The sequence below is a fragment of the Lucilia cuprina genome, chromosome 3, assembly GCF_022045245.1.
Source record: "Lucilia cuprina isolate Lc7/37 chromosome 3, ASM2204524v1, whole genome shotgun sequence".
Lineage (NCBI taxonomy): Eukaryota > Metazoa > Arthropoda > Insecta > Diptera > Calliphoridae > Lucilia > Lucilia cuprina.
In genome coordinates, this window is record NC_060951.1 from 58681105 (window position 1) to 58706131 (window position 25027).

General features: G+C 26.2%; 1 protein-coding gene across 1 annotated transcript; it reads left to right on the plus strand.

Moving 5' to 3' along the window:
* Positions 1–1010: 1010 nt before the first annotated feature.
* Positions 1011–3896, plus strand: LOC111677893 (dendritic arbor reduction protein 1). The gene is made up of 2 exons (XM_023439099.2): positions 1011–1155; positions 3323–3896. The coding sequence occupies exons 1-2, from the start codon at positions 1024–1026 to the stop codon at positions 3743–3745; spliced, it is 555 nt and encodes a 184-aa protein (XP_023294867.2). The 5' UTR covers positions 1011–1023; the 3' UTR covers positions 3746–3896.
* Positions 3897–25027: the final 21131 nt, after the last annotated feature.

Sequence of the window (25027 nt, forward strand, 5' to 3'; positions counted from 1 at the left end):
AGAAAATCTTCAGAAATTAGAAAAGTTAGTTAGGAAAAAAATGGTCAGAAACTGAGCACTTTTTCTTTAGGAAAATTTGTCAGAATCTGAATACTTTCTATTAAAAAAATATATCGAAATATTAGTACTTTTTCTTAAGAAAAACATGTGCAAATCTGAGCAGTTATTCTTGAGTATTGAGTACTTTTTCAATAAAAATATTGGAATAAATCTGATATATTTCATCTTAGAAAAAATTTATTGAAATCTTAGCACTTGTAGGAACCAGAGTTCATAGAGGTGAAAAAGACTTTTAAAATTAAAAACGCTTGGTACCCAATTGACACCAAAATGTTTATGATTTGATAACCTTTGTCAAATTGTATACGGATAGTTGTTAAATTAACAACAAAAATATAAAAAAACGCGACGTAATCAAATTAACAAAAATTAATAATGTGTTATCAAAATGACAACGCTATGTTGTTAAACATAATGACAACGATTACTTTGTTGGGATAACAACGATTTGTTTTAGAAATTACAATGATTTATTGTCCAATTAACAACGATGCATTGCCGAAATGACAACAATGTAGTAATTGCAACGAAAACGATGGATTGTTAAAACTATAATGGTAGTTGTCAAAATGATAACTGGATGTTATTGAAATTGTAACACATTCGTTGTTTAAATGTTAACAAACATGGTATACTTTTGGCATACTCTTGATCAATTTCGGTACTTTTCTACCGAGTTATTTCCTCTGTGTAGTTCTTCTTTAAAAGTACTTTTAAAGGAAAATAATTTTGTTTTATTTGTTAGGAAATTCGTTCAGAATTTGTGTACTTTTTTCTAAAGATACTTTTTTATAAAAAAATATAACCTCACAATCTAAGTTTAATAAATAATTTCTCCTTTTAAGCTTAATTTGTCTTAATTGCCTAAATACTAAAACTTAATAATAAGAAAATATTTAAAATTTTTTTATTAATTTATAACACATTTTTCCTTTTTTCTTTAACACAGAGCATCATTTTTCAATGTATTCAGCCAGTACTATAGCGGCATCATCGATAGCTGCTGCCTTAAGTGGTTTAAATTGGCATTTACGTACGGGTCAAAATTTGCGTTATTTACTTAATCTTCTTACAGATCTAACCAGTGTAGAACAGGTAAGAAAACAATATAAAAACAATCTAACAAAAACAACCGCTAAAAAAAACATAAATAACTAAAACAACATTTTAAAAGCCAATCAATACGAACTTTTTTTATTGCTTTAGATTTTTTTGTTTCACATACAAAAACTTGAAATGAAATTCTTGCATGTTCCCAGGATAAAAATTATGTGTATTTGTTGGTGTTATTTAAAAAATATACAACAATATATAGTATAGTTGTATTTGTTGTATTAATATTGAATTAGTATGTAAAATATGTTTTTTTTTGTATTTGCATTTTATACTTTAGTTATTGAAAGTTAAACAAAAAGTAGTAGAATAAAAATACATATATTGTGTTGTCGCATTTAATTAATTTTAATGACAGTGTTAATTTGCAAATTAATTAATGTCGAGGTCATCATTTGTTGCAAACGCAGCCCTGCTCTGTCTACTTTCAATTCAAATATGTATGTATGTGTATTTGTTATTTAATAACAAAATTTATTCCCTTGTCTTGCTGTCTGTCTGTCTGTCTGTCATTCTTTCTTTTTAGCATTTCAATAAATTTCATAATAATAAAGAAGTTCAAGTTTAATTATTTGTACTTTTTTTAGTTTTTTTTTTTTGTTATTACTTTGTAAGAGTTGTTGCTTTCTAACGAATAGGAGGGTTTGTTGAAAAAGAAAAATTGTTAATGAATGTGTGAAAATATTTTATTTATAACTGCTTTTCAAATGAACTGCTGTCCAAGAATAGTTGTATTTGTTAGTGGAAGTGAATTGATAATTTTATGTTTTGATTTGTTGTGCGAAATTTTGTCGTGGCTTAAAAATTCGTTTGTGTTTGGAGGATTTCTCACAGGGTCAAATGGATAATAAAAAGTAATGTTTATAGTTAAAGCGAATTATTTTATTAGAATCAAGAGTCTAGGTTTAGATTTCTCATGAGACAAATATGAATCATTTGAGTAGTTGTTTTTTGAAAGGAAATGTACATAGAGGGAAAATATCAGTAGAAAAGTTCCGAATTTGATTAAATCTATGGTCAAAAGTAAGCTTATCGCTTTGGTTAATATTTAGGCTACGGATGTGTATACATTTTTTATAACACCCAGTTATCGTATTGACAACTACTGTTGTAATTTTGAAAAAGCATCGTTGTCATTTTAACAATGCATTGCTGTCATTTTGGTTTTGAAAAAGCATCGTTGTCATTTTAACAATGCATTGCTGTCATTTTGGCAAAGTATCGTTGTAATTTCGAAAATGAATCGTGGACATTTCGACAATGCAATATTTTGTTTGACAACATAGCGTTGTCACTTTGATAACTTTTTATTATTTTTTTGTTGTACATACTTTGATAACGGAGGAGTCTAACTTCCTATTCAAGAGGTGAAACAATTGACCGTTTTGAACCATAAAGAAGAGTATGTGACAAATTTCATAAAATTATCTTGAAAATTGCAAAGAATTGGCACAAGGTTTAGATGAACATATAGACGGACGAAAATCTTAGTACTTTTTTTATGGAAAAGGTAGTCAAAACTTAAGTAGAAAAAGTAGTTACAATATAAAACTTTGTCAATTACTTAGTTTTTTTATAGAAAAAGTGGTTGAGAAAATCTTTTACAACAACATTTACAATCTAAGTTCCTCGAGCAAATTCCGATTCGACCCACGATACTCATTTTTGTCAGACCTAACCTTGTGGAATACCAAAGAATGGTTCAGGGCCGATAAGTGGGCGATAAGTGCCTCTATTTGCTAGGCAATCCGCCCGTTGGTTTCCAGAATGACCCTGATGACCGGGTTCCCAACACATTGATAGTTTGTTGTGTCTACCAAGTTCGTTCAATGAGGACACACACTTCATCACAATACCCGACCTAACTTCATACGAAAGTAAGGCAATGATTGCTGCTTGGGTGTCTGATATTATATAAATTCTCAGACCCCTTAACTTTCTCCTCAAACACTCTCTGGCACAGATGAAGATGGCCAGAGAGTGCTTGATGAGAAGGTTAATCAGAGAGTATCTTTTCCATAGAAATAGTAATCATAATCTGGTATAACACAATCTGAGTTCTTTTCAGAAGCAACAAAATTTATTAATATGTATTTTAAATACTTGTAAGCAGTTATTTAAAATGTTTTCAAATTCTTTTCTTTCACAGGATTACCTCCATGACTGTATGATGAAAATGGAAACCATCTTTGAAGAACACAGTCGTAATTTGCAACCCTATTTGGGTAGCGTAGAAATACAGCATAATAATTCCTTAAATAATAACAATATTAATAACAATAATAATATTAGCAGCAACAACACCTCCTCAACAACATTAACAACAGCTCAATCTCAGTTTATACAAAATAATCCTCAATATCTTCATTATGCATATCACAATCATCATCAGCATCATCATTCCGGCCCAACATCAGTGCAACAACATCAACATCATCATCATAATCAACATCATTTGGATATCGTCAGTGCGGCGGGTAGTTTAAATGCAAATAATTTACTACCAAATCTAACACAAACCTGTAAAATGCAAGCCAATGCCCAAAAAGAGGTGCAGGATATAAAATTCTAAGTCGTAGTTTTTTAATAAGTTTTTTTTTTTAATTATTATTAATAATCTATTATTATTTTTTATTAATTAACTAGTTTTTTATTAATAGTTTTAGTTTATCTTTTTATGAATAACTTTTCCAGTTAAAGAAATAATGAAAGAAAAAAAGTAAGAAAAACGAATTATTATTTTAGAAAAGAAGTAAAAATTTTAACTGTTTATGTTTTCTAATTTTTTTCTCTATTAAATGTTGAATTTGATTTAATTGTTAATTTTAAAAGAAAAAATTGCTTTAATTAAAAACAAAAAACTTTTTATTTTATAAAAATTTTAAAACAAAATTTAATTTGTTTTTATATAATTTTATTTTGAAACTTCTTTTTTTTTTTTGGTGCTGTTTTATTTTTTTTATTTTGTATAAACATTTACAAAAACTCTACTGAATTGTATTTTATTTTTTGTTTTATTTGCTTTTTTTAAAATATTGAATTTTTTTTTTTAATTAATGGATTTATTTTTTGTTAGTTTTTTTAACAGTACTAAATAAATTAGTATTTTTTTCTCCTTTAATTATATTTTATATTTTATTTTCTCCTTAAGCAACATGTTAAGCATGTTAATAATTTTGTATATTTTTTTTTTTTTTTTGAAAAAATTTTCTTAAAAAGCACCATTTAATAAATTAATTAAATATTTCGGTTTTTCTTCTTTAAGTAGGCTGTAAAATGTCACATTTATTATAAATATACCTCTGTTTTTTTTTTTCATAAAAATTATTTAAAAAAAATAATTTTGTATATAGAATTAGTTTTAAATTATATATAAAAAAAAAATAAAATAAAAAAGTAATTATTATTAAGAACAGCTTAAAAAATCAATTCTAAAATTCAACAAGTTTAGAACTTTATGGCTGCATGTTTTTTTTTTTTTTAACCAGAAGTAATTATAGACTGAAAAACACAACAAAAAATTGTAAAAACAAGAATTAAATTAAAAAAAAAGAAATTTTAAGCTTTTTTATAAAAACTTTACTAAATGAATTAAATTTTTTTCTAAATATTTTACATAAACCATACCAACATACACACACACTCTAAAAGTTTAAAACGTTAAATATATGGAACTTTTAAACCTCGCCTAAGTTACCAAAATCTCTAGAAATTGGTTGTTAATTCTTAAGAACACTTCTTAAAGGAATCAATTTTTTTATATATAAATATAACTTTATAAGTTTAATACAAAACTTGAAAACTAAAACAACAACTAAATTTAGAAAAAAAATAAAAAAAAAAACTAAGAAAAAAAATTGTAAATGGCAGGGAATATTTAAAAACCCTTTTTAAATAATAATAATAAAAAAACATAAACCATTTTTTTAAATAAAAACTATGTGATCATTATTAAAACAAAAATCTTTTTAAAGATTTTTTTTTGTAAAAAAAAAATACCTTAATGCCTAAAAACATGAAATGAAAATTTAAAGAAAATGTTTTCTTGAAAATGGTAGGGGAAGGCATTTAGATACGCTTGTTTATAAACAAACAAAATAAAACAAAAAACTAAATAATTTAATTTTATAAATCAAGAAAAACTAAAAAAAAATGTAAAATATTTGAGAGTTAAGCTCAACAAGAAAAGTTAAATACCACACAAATTTATTCTACTTAAAGCAGTGAACCAAAGATACTTAAAATGTTAAATACTAACACAACAACAAACACACATACACACAACAATAATTTACCTCATTTTATTTAAAGAACATAAAAACAAACAAAGAAACTGTCAATAATTTATTACATATTAAAAAAAAATTAAATTATTTATAACAGTCATACAAATGTTGTAAACAAAAAAATGTTAATTTTTATATGAATTTTATGTAAAAATATTGTTTATTTGCTAAAAGTTAATTAAAACAACAACAAAATTAAAAATTTTAAAAAAATTTTTGTAAAATATCTAAAACTTTTGTTGAAAAACAAACATTTTTCTTCTATAAAATATTTTTAGAAAATGATTAAATAAAAAAGTCAACTCGACAGATATGGGAATATATTTAAAATTTACAAAACTATTATAAAATAAACATTTAATGGGAATTTCATTATCTAGTTCTTAATGGAAAAAATCTTCAAAGAAATATTTTTGAAAATTTCGAAATTTTTTACAAAATTTATTTTTTGGCAGTTTTTAGACGAACTAAAGCCAAATCGAATAAAATAATCACAGTTTTGAAAATAGTATATATGTTGCAGTACGAATCTAGTTTTAAAAGTTTATTATCAATATAGTATAGAATGAAAAAAGTCTTTGAAAAGTGATCAAAATTTTTTTCAATTATAAAATTTCACCAGGTTATATTTTCCAAACAAAAGGCAACTCGACAAAAATATTAACATATTTAAAATCTCCAAAACTATTATTATAATAAACGTTTAAACAAATTTCATTATCGAGTTTTTTTTTCGGAAAAAAATAAAAAAAAAAATATTTTAGAAATTTTTCATAATAAAATTTTTTAATATTTTTGACAAACAAAAACCAACTCGAACTAACTAATAACAGTTTTGAAAACCTTGAACGTTATAAAACATATATTCAATATCAAATTTTCATTATCAACATTGTTTTGAAAGTTAAAAGGGTTTTAAAACTGGTACAAATTTCATCAATTATAAAAGTTCACCTGGTCGTATTATCCAAACAAAAGGCAACTCGACAAAAATATTAACATATTTAAAAACTCCTCAACAATTATTTTAATAAACTTTTATACAAATTTCATTATCGATTTTATTCAAGAAAAAGTGTTGAAAAAATATTTTAGAAATTTGAAAAAATTTCATAATTTTGTTTTTTGGAATTTTTTGATAAACAAAAACCAACTCGAACTAACTAATAACAGTTTTGAAAACTTGGAACGTTATAAAATATATATCCAATATTGAAATTTCATTATCAACATTGTATTGAGAGATAAAAACTTTTAAAAATTGGTTTAAAATTCTTCAATTTTAAAATTACACCAGGTTATATTTCCGAAACAAAATCCAACTCGACAAAAATATTAACATATTTAAAAACTCCTCAACAATTATTTTAATAAACTTTTATACAAATTTCATTATCGATTTTATTCAAGAAAAAGTGTTGAAAAAATATTTTAGAAATTTGAAAAATTTTCATAATTTTGTTTTTTGTTATTTTTTGACAAACAAAAACCAATTCGAACTAACTAATAACAGTTTTGAAAACTTGGAACGTTATAAAATATATATCCCATATTGAAATTTCATTATCAACATTGTAGTGAGAGATAAAAAGCTTTAAAAATTGGTTCGAAATCCTTCAATTTTAAAATTACAACAGGTTATATTTTAAAAACAAAATCCAACTCGACAAAAATATTAACATATTTGGAATGTTCAAAACAATTATTATAATAAACTTTTATACAAATTTCGATATCAAGATTTTCATTCTAGTAAAATTAAAAAAAAAAAAAAATATTTTTGAAATTTTCAAAAATTTTTATATTTTTGACAAACAAAAGCCAACTCGAATGAAACATTAAGAGTTTTGGAAACCTTAAACTGGTTACAAAAAAATCTAATATCAATTATCCAATAACAACATTGTGTTGAGTGTTAAAAACCTTTGAAATACAAACAAATTTTTTTTTTAATTTATTAAACATCAGCTGGTCATAATTCAAAAACAAGAGCCAACTCAACAAAAATTTAAACATGTCTAAAATCTCTGAAATATTTATAATTAAAATCTTTTAAACAAATTTTATTATCGAGTTTTTTATTGAAAAAAAAAGTAAATAAAACATATTTTTGAAAATTTAAACAATTTTCACAAAATAGTTTGTGTTTTTTTGAATTTCGAAAAACTAAAACCAAACTTGAACTTACTAAAGGCTGTTTTGAAAATCCTAAACTACAAATAGGGAAAATTCTTTACTAAATTTATATTAGCGATTTTATATTCAGGAATATAGACCTTTCTTTTTGATAATAATTTTTACAGAAATAGAAAAAAGAAGTCCTTTGCAAAAGGTTTTTAATTTTAGTTAAGAAATAGAAATAGTTTAAAAAATTCTTAAAAAGTTATTCGTAATTTATTTTAATAAAATTTTATTATCAAGTTTGGTTATTAAAAAAAGGGTTTAACAATTTGAACTTATTTTTTTAACAAAGTTTTTTTTTGAAAACTCCCAGGGACTTGATTACAATAATCAAGTTTTTAAGACACAATTTTTGGGTGGTATTTTTGTTGTTGTAATAATTAATATACGATTTTTTATATTAACTAAATTTATAAGAATATTCCCATTATATAAATGGTTCCTTTATCTACTTTTTTTACACACACACACACACCTACAAAAACGTTTTTTACGCAAACTTAATTTTTATTCATAAAATTTGTTTTCGAAACGACTACCCAGTTTGTATGCACTGTTGTAATAAACACTTTTGAAATTTGAACTCTCGAATATTTTACGTTTTTAACCAATAAACAACTAACAACACTTAAAAAAAAAATTTGGTAATAAAAAAACTTAATAACAAGAAGTTGTATTAACTTTGTATAGATAACACCAACATAAAATAATAACAAAAAAATGCAACCAAATTTTGTAATATGAGACAATGCATTTATAATTAAAAAATAAATTATAATAAAAAAAACAAACTTAAAATAAAAACGCTTATTTGCAAGTAATACAAATTAAACTAAATATCCTTATTTTGAATTCTACTAAAATTAATGAAATAGATAAAAAGTATAAAAAGAAAACTATGAAAAAAACCAAGCATTTATATATATTTTTTATAAACAAAAAAAAAAAAACAACTAAATAATAAACCTAAACATACCAGTTATGAAATGTGAAATTTTTTTTATGAAAAGTTTTCTTGAACTAAATTTTTTATTTTAATTTTTAAAACATTTTTTTTTAAACATATTATTTTTGTATTAAACTGAAAATCTAATTACAACATTGTAAAATAAATTAAAAAAAAAATATATAATTACATAACAAAAACCCACTTTAATTTACTGGCTGTTAAGTGCAGTAATATTAAGTTATGTTTTTAAGTCTTGTATTTTTTTTTTTCAACAACAAAAATATATAATTATTATATTTTATTAATTAATATTATTAATCTACTTATTACATTAAATATTTAATTGTATAAGTATGTGTATGTATATATCTAAAAAAAACAACAACAAAAAGAAAAAAATTAATTTAATCTAAACATATTACACGGCTTACTTGTATTGTTAAAAAAAGAACAGAAAAATTTTAGTTTTTTAAAAACTAAATGTTCGTTATATATGAAAATGATATCAACAACGTTTAATCTAGAATTGTTTTTATGCAAGAAATTAACAAACAATTCTTGATTTAGTGTTAAAATTCTTAAACAAAAAAAAAAAAAAAATAAACAAAAAAATATATATCAAACTAAAAAAAATCCAAAAATCTATTGCTTTTATTTTACATTGAAAAATTGTTTATTTCTTAAGGTGATTTTAACAATATAAAACAATTTATAGAATGTTGGTAATAACGTCACTAAAGACACACTTGTATCCATTTCGTTGAACAATATAAAAAGAATAGTGGTACATTTCGATCCAATTTTACCACTTTTGTCGCATTAATAAGGTCTATTTTTCACATTTTATCCCCAAAGGGAATGGTTAGAATGTGCAGAAAATTAGCTTCTAGAAGATTTATTCTATGCTCAAGTAATACTCTCTACTTCTTAACTGCTCCTGCAGAAGTTATTACTGCGAAAGTTTACTCTCTTGTAGCATGGAGCCCGAAACTGAAGTAGGTCTTGTGATCTTTGTGAGTCCTACGACGGCGAAGATCATCAGATCTGTGTTGCGCAATCTCATGGAGTTTAAAACGAATCAAGCGTTTCCAGCTTGAAACCGGTTGGATGACGAGAAAGTCTGTGTGTTATGTACAACTCTACGGTAAGGATCTTTGTGATCTTTTTGAGTCCTACGACGGCGAAGATCATCAGATCTGTGTTGCGCAATCTCGTGGAGTTTAAAACGAATCAAGCGTTTCCTGCATGAAAACGGTAGGATAAAAGTCGAAAAAGTCTGTGTGCTATGTACAACTCTAAGGTAAAGATCACCAGATCTCTGTTGCGCAATCTCATGGAGTTTAAAACGAATCAAGCGTTTCCAGCTTGAAAACGATAGGATGACGAGAAAATCTGTGTGCTATGTACAACTCTACTATGGAATGCTTCAATATCTGATTAAGGAAAGTTCGGCATTCTACGATCAAGTTAGTTGTATAAAACACAAATTATAGCACTTATGGCGGCTTGACTGTCGCTGTATATTCGTTCAAAACTGAGCTAATTTGCTGACGATTTTATGGCTGCTAACTCAGCCTGAAGTATGCTACAGGAATTTGAAGTAAATTCTCGTCCCCGGACATGTTATATAGGAGCTAACACTAACGCCATCTTACGATTTTGAGACACCGATACGATCTTGTACGATCCATCACGGCAGATTGAATGAAAGGTGTTGAATCGACAATGAAAAGCTTCTTTGTTGTCTGGGATTTCTCCTAAACAATTGAATGTGGTAGAGTGGTCTGACTAATTACTATTCCACCTAACCTAATTGTCAATAATCTAACCGCTAAATAACGATCAACATCTTGAACTAGTAGATCAATAGGTAACGAATTCATCATGACAAAAAGATACTTTGGTAGGAGTGGTACGAAGGGCTTTTGTTAAAAAATCCAAGGATCATGTAGACACGATCTGCTGCGCTCAACTAAGGGAACTGAATTTCAAACCTGAAGGATTTGCATAGGTATCTTACGCAGAGGATGTTGTAATACTTTTAAGAGACAAGGATCTCTAACTTTATTAAAATGTTTTAGACAGGTCGATATTATTTACATTCACGGTAAAGTAGGGGTTATCCTTGATCGAAAAGTCAAAAACACAGAAAAACATTGATATTGACCTATAAGGGAACCATAACCGAATGCTCTTGAAATGGTAAGAGCCGCATCAGTTCAATGGGGGGATAATCGGCAACGACAACGCTTTTGTATTTTTTTTTAAGGAAAAGGGGTACTAAAGAGTTCTACGCAATTAGTGCTGAATTTTTGAAAACTTAAGCATTAAAATCCTATGCAGGCATCTGGAATATTGGAACAGTGAGTATGAACACTAAAATCCTATGTGGTGACCCCAACAAAAGCATTATTGCTCTGCTTCCTCAGAATGAATAAGTTCGTAATACCTTAATTAAAACGAAAGTTATGTTGATTTAGGTCGACTTCAAATTTATGTAATAATTCTAGTAAAAACAAATAAACAATTTTACATTATTGTTTATTTACAAAAATATTTTTCATTGTGTATGTGTTCCAATTAAAACTAGAATATTGCGCATTTTTTTTATTGAAAATTTGTTTATATGTGCGTATTACTTATTTCGTTTTCTAAATCTAGATCTATTTACGAATAAATTTTGAATTGCAAATTATCGTTTTTGTTTTTGTACGTAAAAAAATGTGTGACAATATTCACATACATAAATAATAAAGCGGAACATAAAATTTAATAGAAACCAGGTCTTATATGCAATTCTAATAGAAATCGAAACAAAAGTAATGGATTTTATATAGCCTTGTAATCAATTTCAATTTTTTTTAAATAAAACAAATAGAAATAAATATTTAGCTATTAAAAGAGACCACAAGAAAACCCTACTAAATATGTAATTGTTTTTCTACATTTAAAAATAATTCAACAAAATCTTGTACAAAACCTTTTTAGCAAAAAAAAAATAAAAAAATAAAAACAAATTCAATGGAACTACGCGTGATCCATTCAAGGATCCAATTTCAATAATCAAACTGTAACCAGTCATTCATTCATTTATTCACTTATTTTTATGTATTTTTTCAGCTTGTTGTTCTTTTGTCTTAAATTTAAACTTATTTTTTGATTATGGATGGCGTTGTTTTATAATGATCGAATTGAAAAGCAAAAAAAAAAAAAAACATCGAGTGTAGTGAGGCGCAAAACAATCAAAACAGCCACTGTATATATTTATTAAAAATGTTTGCACAATATTCATTCAAGCAGCCAATATAGCCAAGGATATATTTTTTTTCCTACTCATACCAAATCATCGATAAATCTACATTCTCCAAGCAACATTAAAAAACAAATCTAAAGAAAATAATTTTTTTTTTTTAACAAAAATATACAGTATTACACAGATCCATACAGTTCAATTCATTGGAATGATTGTGAAAAAAAGACTGGATCTTAAGCAAGCGAACTCTAACTAAAGGCTTTTTTTGGAGTATTTATAAAAGCGCAACAACAAATACTTTATAATAATATGCTTTAAGCATCTTCAGTATTAAATTTTTAAACCAAATGAAAAATCTTTATGGTTCCCAAAAAAAAAAAAAAAAAAATCACTACAACAACAATGTTGAAAACACCAGCTAAAACAGCTCAACTTAATATAGAATATAAAATGTCTTAAAACTTCACAAGTACCTCATTATAATGATCATCGTTTTGGCTTACTTTTTATTCAAAGAGCTAAAAAGAAATAAAAGGTACTTATTTTGGTACCTTAAGTAACTTTAAAAGGGTCTTGCAAAAAACAAGTAAGAAATTATAGTCGGGCGTGGCAGACCATATAATACCCTTCACCTTTTACAAAAATAAAATGTGATTTAGTTGTCACAATAAAGTATTTAAGTTGAATTGTACCTTTCCTCAGACATACATACTTAAGCCGTTTATTATTGATTAAAATTCTAGACATTTAAGTAAGTATATCAAATTATGATCTTAAAAGCCCTATTCGGCGGGTACATTTATATGGGTGCTAGGTGAAATAATGGACCGATGTTAACCATTTCTAAAAGTGTCCCTGGAACAATAGAAAATCACGTACCAAATTTCATTGAATTATCTTCAAAATTGCGACCTGTAGTTTGATTACAAGGTTTACATAGACGGACAGACGGACGAACATAGCCAAATCGATTAAGAAAATACATCAGTATAAACCAAATATGCCGTCCCCAGTAAATTAGTGTAGGGTATAATTATGCGAGGTGTTCCTTTAGAGCTCAACATTGGCAGGATGTCGGCAGTTAGTTAGTTAGTTAAATAGTCAGTTAGTTAGTTAGTTAGTTACTTAGTTAGTTATTTATTTAGTTCAAAAACAGAAATAAATTGCAAACGATCTACCATCGCCCCTGAATCCTGCAATGAAGAACTCAGGTGGCAATTTTTATACCCTACACTACTATAGTGGGGAGAGTATTATGCGTTTGTGCTGAAGTTTGTAACACCCTAAAATATTGGGACTAGACTCACTTAAAGTATACCAATCGCCTCAGAATCACTTTCTGATTCGATTTAGCTATGTCCGTCTGTCTGTCTCTCCGTGTGACCATATAAATCATGTGCGCATGCTACAGGTCGCAATTTTCAAGATAATTGGATTAAATTGAAAATGGCTGAAATCGATTCATTATTTCTCCTAGCCCCCATACAACCGAACCCCCTGAATCGGGTCTTTAAGCTCATAATTACGTTATGATCAGCAAAAATTAGTTTTATAGAAAAAATAAATGACAATTTTTATAGTGATCGGGCCTCATTTGACCCTCCCATACAAACTCTCCTTCAGAAAATGACTTGAAGGTCAAAATTAACTTATAATTACTAATAAAACGATTAAATCTACATAAATTACTTTGAAGTAGACTTAAATTCATCTACTAAAATTTATAAAGATAAGCCCATATTTACCCTTCTTTCCTATGTAGAAAATCTCTTTTTTTGACAAAAATAAGTAAAAATATTCCACAGCAATGTCCGATTATAAATTCATATTTGTTGTACATGAGCAACACTTTGCTGAAGTAGTCGAGCTATCTAATCTCTGACCATTTGATTCGGCAACAGCACCCAGAGACGTAACCGGTGGACCAAAGTACGAATCCATCAAATAAGCCGAGGACTTTATTCTTACTTACAGGGACACACTGTGGTGATTCTGATATGAACAGTGTAACTCTGAACATATCTGGACGTGGGAGGAAAATTCAATGGTATAATTTCATCCATCATCATACAACCCAGCACACATCTGGTTCATACGAATCATTCATGAGAGAAAAACATACGACACATTTATTATAAGTAGACGGGTGGTGTGAGGCCCGCGTACCTCCCATGCATTCCGTACCATATGCAATTAACACCTACTTATTTCCAACGCTTAGTCCCACAGTCACTTCTCTGTGGGGTATCTGTTGTTTTGGCAACAGCACCGAACTTATCCCGAAATATTGATTTTACCTTACATCATTCTTTTAACCGCAACTTACTCTTCTCGCAAATTTGGGTTTAAATCACAGTCACTACGTGAATCTTGAAAGAACCTCAACCAACTGACCAGCCAGAACATAGTTCTGCGTGCAACTGGCCACCCGTAGTACCAGATTATGCGGTGTTCTGGTCTGACCAATTTTCAAACACCAAGGTGGAGGCTTCACCAAGGTAACATGCCCCCGGGGGATTTGCGGTATAGACAATGTGACACTTTTCAAATAGTCGTAACGTCCATGAACATTACAACACGCAACCAGTTTAAAAATAAATCAGATCTTTGGTACTTTTTTTATCCCTCCTTATACCAAATCCTTAAAACACTCACAATACATTTAAACAGTAAAAGAAGGAGTAGATGACCAAAAAAACATAAACGCCAAAAAAACATTTTGTACTGTCCATTCATAACCATTGAGAAATTCCAAGAATTTTACAAAATTCTTTAACAATTTAAAATAAAAGTGTTGTTGTTCGTTTATTCTCCGTTCTACAAACTGGACGATGTTGTTTAAGATATTTTTTGTCTCTGGTCTCTTTCAGTCTTTCAATGTTTCGTTTTGAAGAAGATAATGTTGTCGTTGTTGTTTAATGCCGTTGTTATTTTGTACCTAAACAAAATCAGCCAAAAGGGAAAGAAGACACACACAAGCCAAAAAAAAAAAAAATGAAATAAAAAATCGACCGCACGTACATTCAAATGCAATTTTGTGCGCCACACAAAATTTCTTTGATGTCCTGCGCTGTCTGTGTCTGCTTTGGATGCTTGAATGGTTGGATGCTTGGTTGTTTGGTTTAGTTTTTTTTGAGTTTTTTTTTCATCATTGCGTTATTGGTTGCTGGCTGGTTAAATGTTAGTTACCTAACTGGGTTTTTAATATCTTCTACTTAAATTCTCTACATGTACCCTGATGTGTTTTTTGGTGTTTGTTGGATCTTGTGTTAAGTCTTGTTTCCATTTCTGCTTAATTTTTTCATTGTCTGCTTTACTTTCAAATAAAGTATTTTGTAATAAAATCTCAAGTTTAACAACAATTGAACTGGTTGGTTATTTAGTCCTTTTGGCCTCTTGTGCCAAAAATATTTTCTTAATTTAGGGCTTTATATCAAATCGCAATGAATAAGAATCAGCATTGCCCAACGCTTCGGCACATACTTGCATTGCACTTTAATATTTTAATAAACTGCACGAAAATAAAAGTGTTCACTACTAAATGAGAGCAAGAAATATTATGATGATGGTGATTTAAAACGGCTTTTTTGAAAGATTTTTGTCTGTCTGCTGCTGCTGCTGCTGATCGAACAATAAAAAACGCTTTTATAAGTAAAACTAAATAAGACCTTTGAACCTGTTTAAAATCGATAAACGTTTTTAAAATTTGGCTTAAATATTATTTTTGTAAAATATTTAAATTGAAAATATCGAATAATTTAAGGCAATAAAAATTTTGCCGACAATGCTTTTTTTCTCGGCTCCTGCAAATAATAATTGGCAATTCAAGCCATAAATAAAGGTACGATATTAAAACAAATTCTTTAAATCTGATTATTAACTCGATATTTTGGCAATATATGCTTAATCTATAATCGCTTGTACTTTCAATCAAAACTATTTTATTAGTGTTGTAAAAAGTCCATTTGACTTTAAAACGTCTAATCGGTGATCACTTCGACTTTTTATAAAAAAATCGATATTTTAGGCAGAAAATTCAATATTTTGTATGAATTAGTTGATCAAACCTAAAAACCTTTATAACTTTGTAAATACTACGTTTTTTGAGAAAATAAGCTTAATCTGTGATCACTTCGAATTTTTCTAAAAAATCGATATTTCATGCAGAAAATTCAATATTTTGTATGAATAAGCCGACCAAACCTAAAAACCCTTATAACTCTGTAAATACTGCGTTTTTTGAGAAAATAAGCTTAATCTGTGATCACTTCGATTTTTTCTAAAAAAATCAATATTTTATGCAGAAAATTCAATATTTTGTATGAATTAGTTGATCAAACCTAAAAACCGTTATAACTCTGTAAATACTGCGTTTTTTGAGAAAATAAGCTTAATCTGTGATCACTTCGACTTTTTCTAAAAAATCGATATTTTATGCAGAAAACTCAATATTTTGTATGAATCAGTTGATCAAACCTAAAAACCCTTATAACTCTGTAAATACTGCGTTTTTTGAGAAAATAAACTTAATCTGTGATCACTTCGATTTTTTCTAAAAAAATCGATATTTTATGCAGAAAATTCAATATTTTGTATGAATTAGTTGATCAAACCTAAAAACCCTCATAACTTTGTAAATATTGCGTTTTTTGAGAAAATAAGCTTAATCTGTGATCACTTCGACTTTTTCTAAAAAATCGATATTTTAGGCAGAAAATTTAATATTTTGTATGAATAAGCCGACCAAACCTAAAAACCCTTATAACTCTATAAATACTGCGTTTTTTGAGAAAATAAGCTTAATCTGTGATCACTTCGATTTTTTCAAAAAAATCGATATTTTAGGCAGAAAATTCAATATTTTGTATGAATTTGTTGATCAAACCTAAAAACCTTTATAACTCTGTAAATACTGCGTTTTTTGAGAAAATAAGCTTAATCTGTGATCACTTCGACTTTTTCTAAAAAATCGATATTTTATGCAGAAAATTCAATATTTTGTATAAATAAGCCGACCAAACCTAAAAACCTTTAAAACTCTGTAAATACTGCGTTTTTTGAGAAAATAAGCTTAATCCGTGATCATTTCGACTTTTTCTAAAAAATCTATATTTTATGCAGAAAATTCAATATTTTGTATGAATAAGCCGACCAAACCTAAAAACCCTTATAACTCTGTAAATACTGCGTTTTTTGAGAAAATAAGCTTAATATGTGATCACTTCGACTATTTCTAAAAAATGGATATTTTAGGCAAAAAATTCAATATTTTGTATGAATTTGTTGATCAAACCAAAAAACCTTTGTAAATACTAGTTTTTTTGAGAAAATAAGCTTAATCTGTGATCACTTCGACTTTTTCTAAAAAATCGATATTTTATGCAGAAAGTTCAATATTTTGTTTGAATAAGCCGACCAAACCTAAAAACCTTTGTAACTCTGTAAATACTGGGTTTTATGAGAAAATAAGCTTAATCTGTGATCACTTCGACTTTTTCTAAAAAATCGATATTTTATGCAGAAAATTCAATATTTTGTATGAATAAGCCGACCAAACCTAAAAACCCTTATAACTCTGTAAATACTGCATTTTTTGAGAAAATAAGCTTAATCTGTGATCACTTCGACTTTTTCTAAAAAATCGATATTTTATGCAGAAAATTCGACATTTTGTATGAATAAGCCGACCAAACCTAAAAACCCTTATAACTCTGTAAATACTGCGTTTTTTGAGAAAATAAGCTTAATCTGTGATCACTTCGACTTTTTCTAAAAAATCGATATTTTATGCAGAAAATTCAACATTTTGTATGAATAAGCCGACCAAACTCTGTAAATACTGCGTTTTTTGAGAAAATAAGCTTAATCTGTGATCACTTCGACTTTTTCTAAAAAATCGATATTTTAGGAAGAAAATTCAATATTTTGTATGAATTTGTTGATCAAACCTAAAAACCTTTATAACTCTGTAAATACTGCGTTTTTTGAGAAATTAAGCTTAATCTGAGATCACTTCGACTTTTTCTAAAAAATCGATATTTTATGCAGAAAATTTAATATTTTGTATGAATATGCCGACCAAACCTAAAAACCCTTATAACTCTGTAAATACTGCGTTTTTTGAGAAAATAAGCTTAATCTGTGATCACTTCGACTTTTTCTAAAAAATCGATATTTCATGCAGAAAACTCAATATTTTGTATGAATCAGTTGATCAAACCTCAAAACCCTTATAACTCTGTAAATACTGCGTTTTTTGAGAAAATAAGCTTAATCTGTGATCACTTCGACTTTTTCTAAAAAATCGATATTTTAGGCAGAAAATTCAATATTTTGTATGAATTTGTTGATCAAACCTAAAAACCTTTATAACTCTGTAAATACTGCGTTTTTTGAGAAAATAAGCATAATCTGTGATCACTTCGACTTTTTCTAAAAAATCGATATTTTATGCAGAAAATTCAATATTTTGTATGAATTTGTTGATCAAACATAAGAACCTTTATAACTCTGTATATACTGCGTTTTTTGAGAAAATGAGCTTAATCTGTGACCACTTCGACTTTTCCCTAAAAAATCGATATTTTATGCAGAAAATTCAATATTTTGTATGAATAAGCCGACAAAACCTAAAAACCCTTATAACTCTGTAAATATTGCGTTTTTTGAGAAAATAAGCTTAATCTGTGATCACTTCGACTTTTTCTAAAAAATCGATATTTTATGCAGAAAATTCAATATTTTGTATGAATTTGTTGATCAAACAAAAGAACCTTTATAATTCTGTAAAAACTGCGTTTTTTGAGAAAATAAGCTTAATCTGTGATCACTTCGACTTTTTCCAAAAAATCGATATTTTAGGCAGAAAATTCAATATTTTCTATGAATTTGTTGATAAAACCTAAAAACCCTTATAACTCTGTAAATACTGCGTTTTTTGAGAAAATAAGCTTAATCTGTGATCACTTCGACTTTTTCTAAAAAATCGATATTTTAGGAAGAAAATTCAATATTTTGTATGAATTTGATGATCAAACCAAAAAACCTTTATAACTCTGTAAATACTAGTTTTTTTGAGAAAATAAGCTTAATCTGTGATCACTTCGACTTTTTCTAAAAAATCAATATTTTATGCAGAAAGTTCAATATTTTGTATGAATAAGCCGACCAAACCTAAAAACCCTTATAACTCTGTAAATACTGCGTTTTTTGAGAAAATAAGCTTAATCTGTGATCACTTCGACTTTTTCTAAAAAATCGATATTTTATGCAGAAAATTCATTATTTTGTATGAATTTGTTGATCAAACCTAAAAACCTTTATAACTCTGTAAATACTGCTTTTTTGAGAAAATAAGCTTAATCTGTGATCAATTGGACTTTTTCTAAAAAATCGACATTTTATGCAGAAAATTCAATATTTTGTATGAATAAGCCGACCAAACCAAAAAACCTTTATAACTCTGTAAATACTGCGTTTTTTGAGAAAATAAGCTTAATCTGTGATCACTTCGACTTTTTCTAAAAAATAAGCTTAATCTGTGATCACTTCGACTTTTTCTAAAAAATCGATATTTTATGCAGAAAATTCAATATTTTGTATGAATAAGCCGACCAAACCTAAAAACCCTTATAACTCTGTAAATACTGCGTTTTTTTAAAAAATAAGCTTAATCTGTGATCACTTCGACTATTTCTAAAAAATGGATATTTTAGGCAAAAAATTCAATATTTTGTATGAATTTGTTGATCAAACCAAAAAAACCTTTATAACTCTGTAAATACTAGTTTTTTTTGAGAAAATAAGCTTAATCTGCAATCATTTCGACTTTTTCTAAAAAATCGACATTTTAGGCAGAAAACTCAATATTTTGTATGAATAACTCTGTAAATACTGGGTTTTTCGACTTCTATATGTAATATTGTGTAATTAAGCTGATCAAACCTTATAACTCTGTAAAAAGAAGTATTCATGAGGTTTGTAGATTTGATGAAAATAAAACTATTTGGATTTTTTTTTAACATTTAAAATACATTTATTTTCCATTTCTTTTCAAGTGTTTTTTTTTTTTAATTCTTTAACAAATCGTATTTGTTTTTCTTTGTTTTGTTTTATATTAGTATTATTTTTTCAATTATTAGTTATTACAACAAATTTGTTTTATTATTATTTTTTCCTATTTAAGTTGTTCGTTTTGCATTATTTTCATGTTTATTATTAAACTTAAAACTATTATTTTGGTTTTCTTGAAGTATATTTTTTTTAATACTTGTTGTTGTTGTTGTTGTTTTTATTATTATTATTTATGTTTATGTTATACAAAACAAACAATAAAAATTATTACTTGAATTTGTTATGTGTAGTTTTTGTTTTATTTTAATTATTATTATTTTTTTGTATTATAGTTATTAGTATTTTATTATTATGTTGTATTTTTTTATTGTAATGCAATGTTCTAAAAAAGTATTTTAACTCTTTTATTGCAAATCTTTCGTAATTGTTTTAAAACTTTTACATAACAAGAACTTTTTGTCCTTTTATAAAATTGAAAATAAAGAACCATATTATTTAGAATTTCATTATGACAAAAGTCCTTTTTACATGAAAGTTTTGATGGGTTTTTATTAATCTTTTATACAAAATTTAAAAACTTCCATTCATTTGACGATTTTATTTTATTTGTTTTTGTTTTTTTTTTGTATTATAGGAGGCAAATTTTTGTATTTTTTTATTATTGGAAGAATTTTTGCTTGTTTTTGTGTTTTTCAACTTTATACATGTCTTAAAAACTAATTATTTATATAATTAATTATTGTTACAATTTGTTGTAAAAAACGAGATTTGAAACTGAAAATGTGTGTGTTTTTAGTAATTTTGAAAACTTAATATTGGATTGAAGTAAAAAGTTTATATTTTTGGGAGATTGTTTTTATATACAAAATTTTAAAACATTTTTTTTTTGAGAAACTTTTTCATATAAATTGTTTTTGTTTTTAAATTTAAACAATTAATTTTGAAAAAAATTTTAGTGCATTTTAGTTTTTGGAATATGTGCTTATAAAATTATAAAAAAAACAAAATGTTTGTTGCAAAAAAATGAGGCTGAATTTTGATTTTGGTTTATAATTTTGTTTGGCAACATTATTTTGACAATTTAAACTTTGTATAGCAACATTGTTGTAGTGTTAAAGTTGTGTTATCATTAGTTCTCTATCAACAAAAAATAATAAATTTATATGTTTGCTAAAGATATTTGTTAGACAACATTGTTGCTGAGACAATGTTAGTGAAGGATTCTTTTTGTTTAATACATTTGTTGCGTAACATTGTTACAAAGAGATCATGTTTAATGTATTTTGCAACATTACTGCCGGGGGAAAAATTTACTTTAAATTACAGCATTTTTTTATTTATTTTATTGTAGTTTTTTTTATCTGCCAAACAATTCTGTTTTTTTAAGCGTATATAATGGATTTCCTGTTCAAATACTTTTTAAAATTGTTGATTATTTTTATTTAATTCATTTTATTTTTTTTTTGGGAAAGATGTTTTATTATTTTCAGTCTTTTACATTTATTTTATTTAAGTTTTGTTCCAAAAACTAAAAAAAAAAAAATTAACTAAATTAATGGATATGTTTAAATTATAATAATTAAAAAATTATTGAAATTATAAAAATGTTGGGTTGTAGGCTTTTATGTTTAAAAGAAAAATTAATGCCTCAAGGGAATTTCTTTTGTTTAAATATTTCTTTTTGTAATTTCATATTATATTTTGTTTTACTTGTAATTGTAGAAGGAACTATAATTCAAACAACCCGTTTTTCCCTTTATTTTTAAAATCTCAAAAAATCAGTTTTCTTTTTCTTTATGTTTAAATAAAATTATTTTAAAATTTTTATAATTTATATTTTGATTTGATTAATTTTTTGCTGTTCAAGTCTGAATTGTATTTGTTTTTAATGTTATTGTTTGCTTGATGTTAATGTTAGAATAAAATGTTGCTAAACATAGAAATGTTTAGATACATTTGTTGTTATGAAAGCAACATGTTTTGTATTTATGAAACATTTGCTTACTTTTGGTTTAAAATTCCCTATAGGAGAGTTTGAATACAAAGGGACCTAATTTGGACCCCAGTAAAGTTATACTGGCCTAAGTATACAGTCTGCTGAACCTATAGAAGAATTTTGGCAAATAGTTGCTAATATTTAAGAAAAGTTATTTTTTCCTTTCGGAGAAATGCTTTAAGTATTATTAAAACTTGCAGTAACTTGTTTGTGTGACTGAGATTGACAATAGACTATAGACTTGTCCAATAGAAGAAGAAGAACATAGACCATGCTATAAACTTGAACATTGATTAAACTGTAGACTAGAACATAGACTAGGCCATTGATTAAACCGTAGACCATAGATTATCCTATAGAATATACCTTAGATCAGGCTATATACTAGACCAAAAATTAAATCGTAGACTAGGCCATAGACTAAGCCATTGACCAAACCGTAGCCCTTAGTCCATCTACAAATCAATAAACTAGACGTTGACTTCATTAATGACTGAACCATAAAATATATCATAGACAAAACCTTCGATAAGTCATATACTAGACTGTAGACTAGCTCACAGACTAGACTAGACCATAGTGGAATAGTCCATCGAGTAGTATATAGACCAGACCATTGCTTAGATTAAAGACTGGTCCACTATACTATAGACTATAACACAGATTAGACAAAAGATTATATATAGACTGGACCATAGACTAGAACATAGCCCAAACCATGCCAAACTTCAGTCCATTGACTAGAATTTAGATTAGACCATAGACTATACCATAAACTAGGCCAATGACCAAACAAAAGACGAGTCCACAGATTAGACCATTGAGCAGAACATAGATTAATTGTTTCTCTAGTCCATCGACATGTCAACAATCTAGTTCATAAACTTGTCCACAAACTAGACCATGGATTAGCTCATAAAATAGTCTATAAGATTTTCAAATTTAAGAGTATAAAATGTACAAACAAAAGTTCATATGTTTCTATACATGTTGCTTAACTAAACATGTTGCTTCTAAGTATTTCCAAATTTAGCAATATACTATTTTCTAACCAAATAAATTTAGAAACCAAAACTTATAAGTTTAACTAAGAGAATTAACTTTAAATTAGCGAAAAATTTTTTAAGATAAAAAAGTGTTTGTTAAACATTTTTATTTTATTGTTTGATAAATAACATTTTATCATTGAGAGTTAAATAGTTGTTGATGAAAATCTTTACAAAATACAACCATAATTGCTAGAAGCCATCTTATAAACATAACATGAATTGAGCCCCTAATAGATGTTATGTTTTGGTATGGACTCGTAACAATTGTATTGTATTATTTTCAATTTACATTATTAACGGTTGCTAACAAACAGTTTTTTTTTTATAATAAATTTTGTTAGTGGTTTTGTTTTTTTTTTTTTGTTAGTTGTTGTAGTAAATATTGGAAAATACATATACATTTACATTAAAAATACATATAACATCTATTTACAGTTGAGTTTAATAATTTATAAGGTTTTAACCATATTTTTATTAATAAATTTTATTAGTTTCTTTTTGTGGTTTTTGTTGTTATATACATTTTTATTTTAAATTTATAAAAAAAGACTTTGTAATAAATCAATAATTTTACATTCCTAATGAGTTTGTTTTTTTTTTATAATTATTTTTAGAAAATTTAAAGGAATTTAAAAAGTTTAATATTTGATATTATTTTGGTTTTTATGTCTTAAATCACTGGAATTTTGTTTTGTTTTTCTTTTAAATTTAAATCCTGTTGTGTTTTTTTTCTTTGTTTTCCAACGGTTTTTGTTAGTTTACATCTTTTTTATTTTTCTGTTTTACTCTTTTTTTTTTGGAAATAAAAAAATTAAAAAAAATATACATTTTCATTTTATGTATATGTTGTATGTATATGTAATTTACATTAATATTAAATTTAGTTTTTTGTTGTTTACAACAATTTTAGTTTTTTTGGGTTTTTCTTCTTGTTTTTTATTTTTTTCTTATTTTGGCACAAGAATTCACATAGAATTTTTTTATTATTATTCAATTTATTTGTTGTTTTTTAATTTAAAAAGTTTTTTCTTTTTGTTTATAATTAATAAGGGTTTTATCTTTTACGTTTCTTTGTGGGTGTTAAAAAAAAACATTTAATTAAGGTTTAAAATAGTTTAAAAGTTTGACAATCAAAAAATTAAAAATTTTTATAAATATGTTTTTTTAAAAAACTATTTATAAAAACTTTTACTTTTTAGCAACATGTTGCTAGTGTTTTATATAAAATGAAAACTTTATACATATTCATATAAATTTAGAAATCTTTTGATAATTCTAAGATTTATAGTAAAATCTTAAATAAAAGACCTTATGTCATGTTTCTGCAACATGTTGTTAAACATGAAGCTAGAAATATGTAAAAGAAATCAACTTGTTTAGACTAACTAACTGTTACATTGTGAAAACAAGAAGATGGGAAACATGTTTCGCAACATTATTGTAAGAACTTTTATTAACAATGTTTCTCATCTTTTTGTTTTCACAATGAAAAGAAGTCATCTTGTTTAGATTAACTAATTGCTTTGTTGCTGAAACAAAAAGGTGGGAAACATGTTTCGCAACATTTTTGTAAGTAATTTTTATAAACAATGTTTCTGCAATGCTTTTGAAAATATCAAACGAAAATTTAGTAGAAAATTATTTTTTGTTGCTTTTTAGTGACAAGATTTTCTTTAAGTATATAAATATATTTTTTTTTTGAGTTGCCCCACAAACTTTAATTTGTAGGCATTAAAGCCAGCATCATAATGCAAAGGCTTTATTATGAGCAGCAGATTTTGTTAATTACATAAATCTAAATCTGCTTTAAATGTTGCTTAAAACAGACTGATATTATTTTCCTTATTTTATTAATATAAATAAAAGTGGAGGCATTAAAAATAAATAAAGGAAAAAAACATCAATTTATTTAACAACATTTAAAGAAATTTAAATTAAAAGTAAAATGTTTATAAACATAATTAAAAACTTGTTGTTTTATATAAGAAATGTCAACACATTTAAACTATTTAATTATTTGTAAACCTTAGTTTTATTGTTATTTTTGTTTGTTTTTAAATATTTTCA

Bases quoted from the DNA above. Each gene is read 5' to 3' on its own strand.
- LOC111677893 (XM_023439099.2), top strand. From the start codon at position 1,024: ATGTATTCAGCCAGTACTATAGCGGCATCATCGATAGCTGCTGCCTTA. The intron at 1,156-3,322 runs GTAAGAAAACAA...TTTCTTTCACAG, and splicing joins ATCTAACCAGTGTAGAACAG to GATTACCTCCATGACTGTAT.